Raw genomic sequence first — 14,274 nt, 5'->3', positions numbered from 1 at the left:
ATTCCTTGTAGAGGAAGGCTAACAACTTCTCGCAGGGAGCTGTACGAGCAAAAACGAAGTGAAGGATATATATAAGATTTATATTTAATACTAATCAAGATACAAAACTATTGAGCTATAAATCATAGATGAAAGGTCTATTCGATCAATCTGACCATATAGATGTGTTGAGCATAGTTTGTTTACTAAATATTAGACCTTTATCATGTCTTTTCAAAGTAAAAATGTGTTTTTTTTTTGTTGTGAAATTTTGATACATTGTCATTAATTTTTGAAGCCTTTAAAAAACTTGTGTATGTTATAATCACATGATTCAAAACTTATTTCCTCCCAAACAAACATGGTAAATCACATCTATAAGGTTTGATTTACAAAAAATTATAAAATATAAAATAAAAGTGATTTCTACTCAATAGTTTCATACCTTTATTTCACACACGTGTGTTGTGACAGAAATAATAGCTCCTCATGATACTGACTTGTAAATTTTGTAGATTTGATATAGTAAAAGATACAAAATAGTCTAATTTTCTGGCCAGGACACTAGCTTTGTGCTAGTTAGCACGGGGATGTTCAAGTATTGGAAGGATCATCCCCCATATTAGCAACCTCTCCGGGAGACATTTTGATGTAAAGATCCTTCTTTTACCATAAACTAGTAGGGGTTTGACTAACCCCAGCTTGGGTAAAAAGAAAAAAATAGCTATCATAGTGGGTTTTTTTTTTTTTTCTGAAGGAATGTTTTTGTTTTTTAAGAAAACCATGGTGGGTTTCAAACCCCCCAGTTGAACTTAAAACTCATAGAGGCCATTTTGACAAAATATGGCCCCTCTGATATGTCTTCAGTATGGTCAAAGAATTGACTATTGGATTGTATTTTTCTAAGTAAAAATATAATTTTTTGAGGGTTACAAATTTGGTATATTGCAAGCCATTGATTTTTTTCTGAAAAATCAGACACACATCAGAAAAACATGATCTAAGGGCCAGTTTTATACTAAAGCCAATATGCAGATCACATTAGAAATTTTCACTGGAGGCTTTGAAACGTATGAGTTCTGTAAAAAGAAAAATCATCCTAATTTCAAGCAGCATTTTCATCAAACAAAACATCTCGACTAATAATGATTTTGTTAGTCTTCAAATTAAACAATCTATAACCTTTAGACTTGGAACTATAACCAACAAAAATGCAATTTTCACTTCATCAAGCTTGTACCTCTTTTTTTTTTGAATTTGAGCATAGCAAATGCTTCCAAAAACTTTCAAGTGTTTCACCAAAGGCTTCCTTCCACTCCATGCTTCAATTGGAGTTTGATTCCACACGGCCTTTGTGGAACTTCGGTTGAGCAAATATACAACTGTATAAACAGCTTCGGCCCAAAATTCTTTTGGCAAACCTTTATCATGCAGCATAGATTTTGCCATCTCCATCACCGTTTGATTCTTTCTTTTGGAAACTCCGTTTTATTGTGGTGTGTAGCCAACGGTCAACTACCTTTCCGTGCCTTCATCTTCACAAAATTCTTGGAATTTGTTTGAAGTATGCTCCTTGCCATGATCACTTCTTAACGTCTTAATGTAGTTGGCACTTTGCTTTTCAACAAGGCTTTTGAACTTCTTGAAAATTGAAAACACTTCAGATTTTTCTTTCATGAAATAAATCCAAGTCATTCTTGAAAAATCATCAATGAAAAGGATGAAATACTTGTTGCCTCCATGAGAAGTAGTTCTCATAGGTCCACAAACATCCGTGTGCACTAGCCCCAAAATTTCCTTGGCTCTCCATGCAACTCCTTTAAGAAATGGTTGCCGGTGTTGTTTTCCAAGTGCACAACCTTCACACACTTCATGTTTCTCATCAATCCTTGGTAAGCCATATACCATCTCATTTTGTTAAAGTACTTTGAGGCTGTGAAAATTCAAATGGCCATACTTCTTATGCCACAACCATGAATCTTCAATGACATGTGCTTTCAATGCTTGAGTTCTACTATATTTGAAGTTGATTGGAAAACTTTGATTGGTTTGCATTTTGATTTTCATTACAAGCTGTCTACCAACCTTTTTGTAGATACAACACTCATAATCATCAAAGTTAAGTGCATATTTATGCTCAAGAAGCTGTCCAAGACTCAATAAATTTTGGTCCAAATCAGGAACAAATAAAACATTATGAATGAACTTCGTACCTTGCTTGGATTGGACTCTAATGGTTCACAATCCTTGTGCTTGAGCTATGACTCCATTTCCCATCTTCACTTATGTTTTTACAGATTCATCTAAGTCCACAAAAATGATTTTATCTCTTGTCATGTGATTGCTACAACCGCTATCAAGGTACTACGCATCATTCTTGATTTCGGTGGCCATGTGACAGGCATAGAACAAGCTTCCTTCTCCTTGTTTTTCTTCTGAAAATTGTGCTTGTTGGTTGGTCTTGAACCTGCAATCTTTCTTCAAATGGCCAACTCTCTTGCAATAATAGCACTTTGGTTTGCCTTTGTGCCAACAATCTTTCTCAAGATGATTTCTCTTGCCACAATGGCTGCAATGTTGCAAATTTTCTGCATTAGAGGTTCTTTGAAAGTTGTTTCTTCCTCTTCCTCTTGAATTTCTGCCTCTACCTCTTCCACGGCCATATCTTCCACCTCTTTGTGAGTTTCTTCCTCTTTGATAGCAAGTAGAGATCTCTCTTTCATTGGTCTTGGGGTTGAAATTCAGATTTGATTGGAAAGCACTTTCAATGGATTTTTCAGCATGTCTAGCTATCCTTCTCTCATGAGCCTTCAAGGATCCCAACAACTCTTGAACACTCATTGAGGGGATATCTTTTGTTTCTTCAATTATGGACACCATTGGATCAAATTTGGGGGGTAAACTAACAAGAATCTTTTCTATAATTCTGCTTTCATTAATTTTTTCACCAAAGGTTTTCATTTCATTTACAATTTTGATGATCTTTGTGTAGTAATCTTGAATATTTTCAACATCACTCATCTTTAAATTTTCAAGCTCTCTTCTAAGAGTTTGAAGGGTGACATTCTTTACCTTGATGTTCTCTTGGAACTCATTTTGTAGAATCTCCCATGCTTCCTTGGCTTTTTCGGTTCCCATGATTCTTGAGAAGATATACGAAGTTACACCTTGCTGGATATATGAAAGAGCTTTTGCATCCTTCTTCCTATTCTCTTTGAGGGATTTTTGCTCTTGATTGGTGAGACCTTCTTCAAATTCTGGTTCTTTATAGTCATTCTCTACATATTCTCATAAGTCTTGTGATCTGAAAATTATTCTCATTTTTACAAACCAATGGTCATAGTGCTCACCGAAGAATATGAGAATTGGAGGATCATCACTAGTATGATTGACCATCTTGTGTAGATGAAAAATTACTCAAATTTTCTGGTTTTAGGGAATGAACAAGGCTGTGGAACTGGGCTCTGATACTAATTTTGTTGGGTGTTCGGCCAAGAAATGAGAAGAATTGATTGGAGCCAAGATTAATTTTTGATTCATTCATCTGAAACTAATTTATAGCTGAGTACAACAATATTCTAGGTTTATTGGAACACTCAGAGATAATTCTATATTAGTCACAACATTCTAGGTTCATTGAAATACTCAAAGATAATTCTAGACTAGTCACTTGCCAACTAACTCATTAACATCACTTTCCAACTACCTAAGTTAGCACATTAGTCAACAAAGAGTCATGACCTTCGCACATGGGGGCTGCTCATCAACCCTGTAGTGTCGCCCCTCACTGCTTTACCAATGTTTCTCTCATCTACAATTGATGGTCTCATCCACATGTGCTGGTCCGCCCAACACCCAAGTTCGCAGCCAGCAACACTACCCCACACTGTATGGTTCCTTCTATGCACTTGCAAGTTAGGGTCTTACTTGCCTCTCCCACTTGCATTTTCAACGCCCTTATTAAACCTGCAAGATACTCTTCCACAGGCTTCTCAAATTGCCAAAGTGGACTACCTTGCTCCTAGTTGTTATCTTCTGTAGGCACCATGCTGCCAGGCATGCCATCTACCTTAGGCAAACCTGTCCTTAGGTTTATGGAATCACTCTGCCATGAACGCTTACAAGTGAAGAATGGATTCAACAAGCCTCTTGGCTTTCTCCACTCCACCTTCTCTCTTTCAACTTTCCATAAAGCTGCAAGGTAAGTCTCTTTACCTTACCCCAATCTCTCTGTTAATTGCAAGGCCGACACTACCTGCAACTTTGAGGGTCCAACAAACATTGTTGGGACCATACACGGGGCCTTCTCATCACCTATCACTAGGGACTTCAAGTGAGGGAACACAACCACCTTTGCTCGCTCAAAGAAGTCAACACCAAAGATGACATCAAAGTCATCCATCTTGACCGCAGTCAAGTCACACGATTCCATTCAGCTTTCTATTTGAATAGGCACCATTCGTGCCATTCCACGGACTTTGAATGGTTGCACATTGATGGTCTTCAACCGACCATCACTTCTCTTCAAGGTGAGTCCCAACCTGGCCACTTTTCTTGTGGCCACAAAATTGTATGTTGCCCCACAATCCAACATAACACTTGTAAGAGTGTTATTAATATGTGCCTACACATGCAACAACCTGGATCTTAGCTGAGCGTAGCCCTCACTATGCAAAGCATTCAACATCTGCGTGGGTTCACTTGCCAATATGAACCAGATGTTGAATCAGAAGCATCAACCTTGATTGCAACATTCAAAGCCTTCCTTTGTGAACAATCTTTGGCTCGATGAGGTCCTTTGCAGATAAAGCAACCCGAAAAAGAAGTTGACTTCCTGCTTCCTTCCTTCTTTTCCTCTATTTGGTACTTTTTAGTGAACTCATGATAAGCATGTGAAGGCTTATCTTTCACCTTTGATACATCATTGTTAGCCTCCAACCAGGGCATCCACAACAACCAATATCGAAGCCAGATTGCTCACTTTCTGCCGTCAAATTTCTGATTATGCTCACGTTTGCAACCTACTCATGAAGTTGAAGAGCTTATCTTCATTCATCATGTTTTTCACATCAAACATTAGTGTCGAGAATTGCTTCACATATTCTTGTGCAGACCTCGTATGCTTGAGTTTTTGAAGGGACTCCTGAGCCACCTATGTAGAGTTTGTGGGCATGAATTGTGCCATAAGTTCTTTTTTCATCCCTTCCCATGTAGATATACGACCACTACTGACTGCACCACTTCTTGCACGTGTCTGCCACCATAGCTTTGCATCCTCATGGAGATATATGCTAGTCACCAGCAAAGGTATGTGCTGGCTTAAAATACATCTCCATGTCCCATAAGAAGTTATCTAAGTCCTTCGCACTCCACATGCCATTGAACACTTTTGGTTCAAGGACCTTAGTCTTCCTTTGTTCCATTCCACCCGTGCTCTTGATAGCATATTTAAGCACTGCAATATCCTCTTGAACAACTTTGTTGGCCAAGATTCATGAGAGTGGTAATGTTTTTCGACATTACTACAATTTGTACATCAAGTGCAGTGAATGTCTCCTCCATATGCATTAACTGAGTACACAATTTCTCCAATGCAGCCATAGCAACACCCTCAAAAGTCAAACCTAGCTCTGGTACCAATTGTCATAGGTGCAACTTTTCAACTTCAAGTCTACACCACGTGCGGCCTAGACTCTCCGAACTCAAGGGAAGCTAGCTAGCAACCTTTGCTCACATCTAAGAGACTTGCTTGCAAGACTCCACCTTAATAGTTTCCGCTTGCATCGACTGGCACACACACACTCACTTGCACATACTTAGCCAAAAGGCTTAATGCTTTCTTTGTTTTACTTTTACACTGGAACATGAACAAGTACATGGAATTGCCTTATGCTTTCTGCCTCTAGGCTTATATACAACTCTACAACCACTTAGTCACACACAAGAAGTTGCGCTTGTTCGGTCACAAGGGTGCCTCCTACCTACTTCACGCCCAAGGAGTGTGCTCCTTCACAAGGTGCACCCCTCCTTCAGGCCCAAGGGTCACGACCCAATTTCCACGCGGGGGTCGCTTATCAACTTTGCAGTGTCGCCCCTCACTGCTTCACCAACATTTTGCTCGTCTGCAGTCGGGTCTCATGCTGGTCTGCCCAGCACCCAAGCGAGCATCATGCAGCACTACCCCACACTGCACGGTTCCTTCTAAGCACTCGCAAGTTAGGGTCTTACAGCTATGTAGGGATTGTGTGTGGAAAGAAACTAGAGAGAGAGTGAGATGCCAACTACTGCATATATAGGGTGGGACACGAGGGGGCCAGTCCAGCTTAGCTTAGAGGGTGCCGTGCTGCCTCTACTCCCATGTGGAGGTTTTGTTAACACGTCCAGCTCACTCAACCACCAACTCAGATACCCTCTCAAAAGAAAAATAAAAAAAGAACTCTCTTTCTCCTCCCTCTTTTTATTGTTTCTGTTTTTCCTTGTTGCAATTCCTTAATCAATTTGAATGGGCGGACTTTCATGGCAACCTTATAACCTGACCTTACAATATTAGCCTCCACTTTTATTCGAGACTCACCTACTCGTTCTACCTTGGCCCGGTTCGATTCTCTAAAAATACACTTTGGCAAGGTTTGGTAGGTTATCTCGCTAGACCCTCCTAGAGCAAGGTTTGAGGTTGAGCTCCGAGTCGGTGCATATGACTCGGTTTGATGGCGAGTGTCTTGGCTCCCTCTTGTTTTGAACGTGAAAGTCTTGGCCAATCTCTCTCTCTCTCTCTAACACGAGCCTCTTGGTTGGCTGAGCCTATCATACTTGTTCAGAACATAGCAACAAACATCGCGAATTTTTCGAAAATATAAGAAAAAAACATTGCTCTATTATGTCAGCGATCTAAAAACACTCAGAGTATCATGATGTTTTTGTGAAAATATCAAAGTTATGTTTTTATCAGGTTATATTTTTATTCCTTCTTACATATTGTCCCTAATTTTTGTTTATATCTGTACTAATATTTTGCAGATAAAAACACGAAAGAAAGTTTCATAAGAACTCGTGCCGTTATTTTTTTTTTATTTTTTTTGTCACTATGGTTTAAAGTACTCTCTCTCTCTCTCTCTCCTCTTTGAGAATGCTTGTCTAAACAAGAAACAATAAGAACCTTCTAACGCTAGTTCCGTGGCAGGTCAACTTCAGCATCTCGTTTTCACAAGGTTCAGTAGAATCTCACTATTTCTTTATAGCCGGAGGGCCCTCAGCAAGAAACCAAGACTAATCGACGTGCAAAACCGTATAAGAGAAGCAACGCTTAGTTGTTGCACACACGTTGTATCACATAAGGAAAGCCAAAAGCCAAAGAAGCCTCAAAATGAAGCAGCAGCTCTCCATGGAGATGAGTTTGGTGAGGAGTCTGAGTCGCCATGAGGCAAGGAAGCTTGGCTGTGGTGTAATTGTTGCAGGATGCGTCCTCCTCTCAGTCTTCTTCCTTGCTGTCTTCGGTGCCTTCTTAGGCCCTGCACACAACTGTAAACACTCCTTCATACCCTCATAATTTCTTCTCAATTCTGACACCACCATCTTTACTCAAAATTTTATCACCTATTGTATACAACATATATACCTTAATCATTATTTCATGGCACATTTCTAAGAATCAAACAATAACGGGTTTTGCAGATGAATTGAAGCTGTTTGTTGGTTCTAGCCAATTTATGGCAAAGATTGAAAGTCCACTTATTGAACAACCTTTCATTCCTCCGTCAGGTATTCATTATATATGTTGTTGGAGATTAACCACAAAGTATGATTTCATTTCATTTTCTTTTTTTTGGTGCTGTAAAAAAAAAGGTGATGCATTACAGTTACATATGATGGATTCATATTGTATGTTGGCATTTTCATAACACGCATTATGTCTGCAGAGGAACTAAAACTATCTGCAGACGGTTTGGTGATGGAAAATAACGAAACCAGAAAGAGTTATCAGACAGGTAATGATTCCATGGTGATCAGAAACAACTTCTGTGTCGCTTTAGATGCAGTAGAAGTCATTGGTTGCACTATATGAGGCCAACCATCTTTGTAATTTTTATGCAAAACGTTTCTAATGGCAGCTGGTTTTGCATCAGATATCAACTTAAAATAGTTGTGGGTTACAGACCTTCTAGTGTATTTCACTCCCATTGGCTTCGACTTAGTTTGCATTGAAAGCATAAATTAGTTTCTCCTTGTATCCTACTTCCCTTGAAAGGAAAGAAAAGTTTTCTGTATCATCTGTCCAATTGGAGCTCTCATCCATAACCTTTCTGCATTGCAACTTTCTAATGTTCATTACTTTTTGCTGTCGAAACAGAATTATCAACGGGGGCTAGTATGAAGAACATGACAATTATTGAAACCAAAGACCATTTTGAGTCAGGTGATCTATCTTGATAATAACAACAATAAATTACTTTCTTGAAGTTGAAATGTCTTGTATTAGGTACACTAATAGGTCGTATATATTGCTGTCATCAACTTATTGCTTGACATCTTTCAATAATTGACTACAGAGAAACTGAACTCGACACAGATTAGTCCAAACATGACTAGGACAGGCAATCCACAATTAGGTAAAGATTTCTATTTTTAATGAGGGTAATTAGGTAAAGATTTTGGCAATAGAAAAAATACCTTCTTTCATTTTTTTTATTTATATCGTGAAACGTAAGTGAAGTTTATTTATTTATGAAGACTTACAAACAACTAGTACTCCCTAAGCATGCATGCTTAATTTTGGAGTTGTTCATGATATCTATCCATTTTATTTAATAAGTTGGAATTTGTAACTCATTTTTGAATTTTCGTTCCTTCTTTTGGTGATGCGATTGCAGAAGAGAGGCGAGAAGAAAAACTACCCGTTTGTGATTTTTCACAACCACGATCAGATTTTTGTTACGTCGAAGGCGATGTTAGAATTCATCAAAATTCGACAATATTTTTTGTGAATCCTCTCACTGAAGTTCCTGCTGATGGATTCTGGAAACTCCGTCCTTATGCGCGAAAGACGGACTTGAGGGCAATGAGTGGAGTTACAGAACTAAAAGTGAAGCCATTGATGAATTCTCAAGACCTTCCTCCTTGCTCAGTAACTCATGATGTTCCAGCCATTGTGTTTTCCACAGGTGGATACAATGGAAACCTCTTCCATGACTTTACTGATGTTATAGTCCCTCTTTTCCTTACTTCACACCACCACAATGGGGAAGTCCAGTTCATCAATACAAATGGCAAGCATTGGTGGATAAACAAGTTTGGCAAGATAATTAAACAACTCTCTCATTATGAGATCATTGATTATGATAATGATCACAGGGTTCATTGCTTTAAACAGTTAAGAGTGGGTCTAACTGTACATAAGGAATTTAGCATAGACCCAGCAGTCAAGTCTTTCAATGGGTACAGCTCCATGCAGGAATTCAGAAAGCTAATAATGGATGCCTACTCACTGAAGAGAACTACAGCCATTCAAATTAAAGATGGTGAGATGAAAAGGCCAAGACTGTTGATACTAGCACGAAAGCGCACTCGAAAACTCAGAAACTTGAACCAGATTGTAAAATTATCGAAGAAATTGGGATACGATGTCGTTGTCGCAGACGACAGCATGACAGTAAACCTGGCTAAGTTTGCAAAGATTGTGAACTCCTGTGATGTGATGATGGGTGTTCATGGTGCTGGGTTCACCAACATGGTCTTCCTCCCAGCTGGGGCTGTGGTCATTCAGATTGTTCCCTTTGGTAGACTAGACTGGATCTCCACTGTCTTTTTTGCAAGGCCTGCTAAGGACATGAAGTTCAATTACCTTGAGTATAACATAAATATTGAAGAGAGCACCCTAATAAACCAGTATCCCTTAGATGATCCTGTCTTTAAGGACCCCATATCCATACATAGAAAGGGTTGGAATTTCGTTTCAGATGTATATTTAAGGAAACAAGATGTAAAGCTTGATCTGAATAGGTTCAAGGGCGTTTTGGTAGATGCCCAGAAGCTTCTACATCAACAAAATTGAGGTTTGATGCAGAAGCCTTCTATACCGTGTATAATAACTTAATTTTCACTTTTGTCCTTTAAATATCAGTTTACGCCAAAAAAGAAGCTTTCTTTTACTGTGTATCTTTATTTCATTTTTAAGGCAAATTGGTGCCTCTCATTCAGTTTTTATCTTGGAATATAGCAAAAGAATTCTACTTTTTGTAATCATCCCAGTATTATTTGAAAAGTGGTGAGCCACATGTGTCTTTATCTGGATTAGATACAATATTTGCTACAAAAGTTTGTGGCGCTGATTGTTTTGATCTAGTCGGAGTTCATACTTGGATTCAACGTGGTCCAAATGCTAGGAACTGGTGATTGGATCATGTTTTCCAACCTAAAAACACGATTTTATGTGTCTAGAAAATATCATATATTGTAAGCCATTGATTTTATTAGCTTTATAAAGCGGTTTATGTGACATAATCGGCGGTCCAAGTGCCCCATTTCCACTTAACAAAACATGTAGATCGAATATTTTGGATCACAGAGTGGGTTGGGACCTGAGCCGCTAGGCAGGTGGTCTAGGTTCAAATCTCATGGGCGTCACCCCTTACACAAGCCGAAGCATGACGACTACCTGGGGTAAGGAGTAAGCCCATGGAGTTTTACGTTGTCAGGATAGCAGCAGTAAGTACGGCAGGCAAAGCCAGCATAGCTTAGGTACCTAATTATGGGGGTTTCTCCATGTCAATATCAAAAAAAATGTAGACATCATCATCACGTAAGGTTAGTTTCATAAAGAATATATATATATATATATATATATATATATATATATATATATATATATATATATATATATATATATATATATATATAAGTTGACTTTTGCCTTTTGTAGCATTTGCAAAAATGCACAATGGACATGATGAGACAAGTGGGAATTTTTGCTGGCGAGTGCCAAATGAAGCAACAGCATTAGGTCCACTGATTCAGCATAAAGATGAGGAGGATTTTGTAGATTGAGAAAAAGAAATAAGGTGGTCATTGCACTTACAGTTGGCTTTGTTGAATCGAGTTGAGTGGCGTATTGGTGACGACCTCATGATTCCCTGGCTCAGTAGTGAAGAGTAGTTAAATTAATAACTAATGATTGATTGTGAGTAACGATACGAGTAAAATGATTGACCCTGGACACCCATAAAAAGTAAGGAAGCAATCTCTCTCTCTCTCTCTCTCTCTCTGATCTACGACCCGAATCTGAACCACATTGTTGGATATGGTCATTTTCATGCTCATGTGATCTGGATTCAGATATTGAAACATATGTGACAGCAGGTATTACAAGCTCAGATCTGACTGGATCTGGATCTATGGCATGGGATCTAGATGAAACCGGGTGCAATTTATAAAAGATTGATCTGGTTGTATTTTTTTCCTTTTTGAAAAAAAAATCTCGCCAACCCCTGTACAACACCTATTCAACGCGTTATTTCCAAGTTTCCAACTCAAAGAGGGAGCATACCCCCTTTTTTTTTTCATTGACAACATCGTGGCGCTGTGAAAGCCTTGACCCAGAATGAAGGTGGATGGTTCAAATCTCCATATCAGGATGAAAAATCCAAACTAAAGTTGTTTTTCTTGGAAAGATATTTGGGTATCAAAATCAAGGAAAGTATGAAGAATGTAAAGAAAACTGAATGCACATTAAAATTTTGATATATTAAAATATTATGGTTTGTTTGGGAGCCAGTGTTACAGGGATGCGGGCAGGTTATATGTTCCCCCCAAGAACACGCACTGTAGCTACAGTGCATGTTCCTGGGTTCCCACTGAGCGAAGCGTGGCCCTCAGTGGGGGTGTAGGGGGAGCCGTACACCACCGTACATCCTGCAGGCTGATGTACGGCGGTGTACGGCTCCCCCTACATCCCCACTGAGCGCCACACGACGCTCAGTGGAGACCCTGGAACATGCACTGTAGCTATACAGTGCGTGTTCCGGGGGTGTACACGCAACACCCTCTGTACAGGGATGTAGAACATGGGAATGCAAACAGATCAGATCGGGACAGCTAGTTAAATACATGAAAGAGTTGGATCCGAAACAGCCACAAATTGTAAAAGCTCCATCCTGGATCCGACCCATTTGTTGAAATCTGAAAAAGGATTTGGCCAGCTAAATCCCCTCCCATCAAAGGCGGAGCTTGTGGGGGACAGTCCTAGCCCAGCCCGGATTCCCGGGTCGGATCTAGCACCTGGTGAGGGCGGGCACCCACCCGTGCTGGATCCAACTCGTTTAACTTATTACCCCTCAGCCCCTCTTCTTCTTCGATCTTGATTTTGAGTGACTTAGCCCTTGCCCTCATCTTTCTCAAATCCCCCGACTCCCGATGACCGATCTAACGTTGCCCAGCCGCCCAGTTTCTTCTCCGACATCAGCGAAGCTTCTCCTCCGACGTCGACCACCCACGCTTCTCCTCCAAGCCTCCGATGTTGCTCCCGTGCTCCTGAGTGAGCGAGATGATGAGACACCAACCGAGCACGATGACAAGACACCAATCTTTTGGGTAATTTGACTAATCAAATATGTGCTAGTTTGATTTAATCAAATTATAGGTGGATTAGAGTGAATTTAATCAAATCAACTCCGAAGTAGGGTTGATCCTGATCTGAAACAATTCACTGCATTTATTTTTGATCAAATTTTATTTAAAATAAAAAAATAATTTACCCATTTTGGGGATAAATCCTATTTTTTGTTCCTGAATGAGATCCTATGCATATATTCATATGTATATATTATATACATATATACATATATGAGATGTCTCTCAGTCTTTAATCTCATGTTAATTATTTGACTCACAAATTAAATTAAAGTAGAAGATGAGTGTTGACTGTTGATGGTAATTTATATATGTTTTTTGGTGCAATAATTCTACTTTATCTACTCATTTTAGTTGGAACAATGCTAGGAGAAGGTTGTGAATCAGTGATTTCTAAATTTTAGAATAAGTCCTGATTTCTGAATTATAGAGTCAATTATCTACTTTATCTACTCAAATTATATAGAATTATAGAAAAGTCCTGACTTCTAACTTGTGTTTTAATGTTCTGATATCCAAATTAATTATCTTTGGACAGTAGGAGAAGGTTGTGAATCAGTGAATTTATTTGAAGGACAAAAAGATATATTTGAAGGTTGTGAATTAGTGAATATCGTTTTGAGTGGTGCTAACTCTTATCTAGTTACTCTCCTAGTGACTTGTGAGTATATGCTTAACTCTTATTTAGTTGCAATTTATAAATTTATTGTTGTTATTTGTCTTGATCCATACCCTATGCACGATTATTAATTTGTTATAGTTGTTAAGTGTTAATTGTTATAGTGTTAATTTGTTAATTGTTATAAACTTATAGTGTTATATTGGTATTTTTTTGTCATTTATTACCAATCAGTAATTGTATTTGATTCAGTGTACTTGTCTAGAATTGTAATGATTAATTGTGTAGATTATTGATAGTTTACGTATTTGATTAATAATTTTATCATCAATCAGTAACTGTATCTGATTCAGTGTAGTGTAGAATTATAATGATTAATTATGTAGATTATTGATAGTTTATGTGTTTGATTAATAATTTTATCACCAATCAGTAATTGTATCTGATTCGGTGTACTTGTGTAGAATTGTAATGATTAATTATGTAGATTATTGATAGTTTACATGTTTGATTAATAATTTTATCACCAATCAGTAATTGTATCTGATTCGATGAAAAATTTATACTTGCTTTTCTCTAGTTTTTTTCACTACCTTAACATGATGTTATTCAATTATTTTTTTATTATTTATCACCAATCAGTAATTGTATCTGATTTGGTGTACTTATGTATAATTGTTATGTTGAACAGTTAAAGTAATACTTCTGTAAGTTGAAACAGTCAAAGTTATGCTCATGTAGTATCTTATTTATTTGTAGAATTTAAAATGGAAAGAGGACAATCTTCGAGCACTAAGAAAAGAAAAAAACTTGTTATCATTTTTTTCAAAGTTAGACAACTCTTCAGATGGACAAGTCGAGGAAACTCTAAGTCGTACTCCAACCATTCCTTTATCACCTGAGCATATTTCATCTCTGAATCCAACTTCAGAATCTGATTTTTATATTGAAAGAGATCCGGATAAAAGAAAGCGTATGTGTGATCACCCTGTTAATGAAATAGATCGAATTAGACGTGCTTATCTGAGGGTGGGACCTTTTCAACCAAAACTTGC

General features: G+C 38.2%; 1 protein-coding gene across 1 annotated transcript; it reads left to right on the top strand.

Annotated features, from left to right (window-relative positions):
• The first annotated feature begins 7,342 nt into the window (after positions 1-7,342).
• LOC149827250 (beta-1,2-xylosyltransferase XYXT1-like) lies at positions 7,343-10,027 on the top strand. Its single transcript, XM_090018478.1, has 6 exons — positions 7,343-7,499; positions 7,651-7,737; positions 7,896-7,964; positions 8,327-8,392; positions 8,526-8,585; positions 8,847-10,027. The coding sequence occupies exons 1-6, from the start codon at positions 7,343-7,345 to the stop codon at positions 10,025-10,027; spliced, it is 1,620 nt and encodes a 539-aa protein (XP_089874604.1).
• The last annotated feature ends 4,247 nt before the right edge of the window (positions 10,028-14,274 follow it).

Source organism: Nuphar pumila, chromosome 10, assembly GCF_984573655.1.
Source record: "Nuphar pumila chromosome 10, dmNupPumi1.hap1.1, whole genome shotgun sequence".
Classification (NCBI taxonomy): Eukaryota; Viridiplantae; Streptophyta; class Magnoliopsida; order Nymphaeales; family Nymphaeaceae; genus Nuphar; species Nuphar pumila.
The sequence above is the reverse complement of the archived record's forward strand: the minus strand, read 5'-3'. Positions and strand labels throughout refer to the sequence as shown.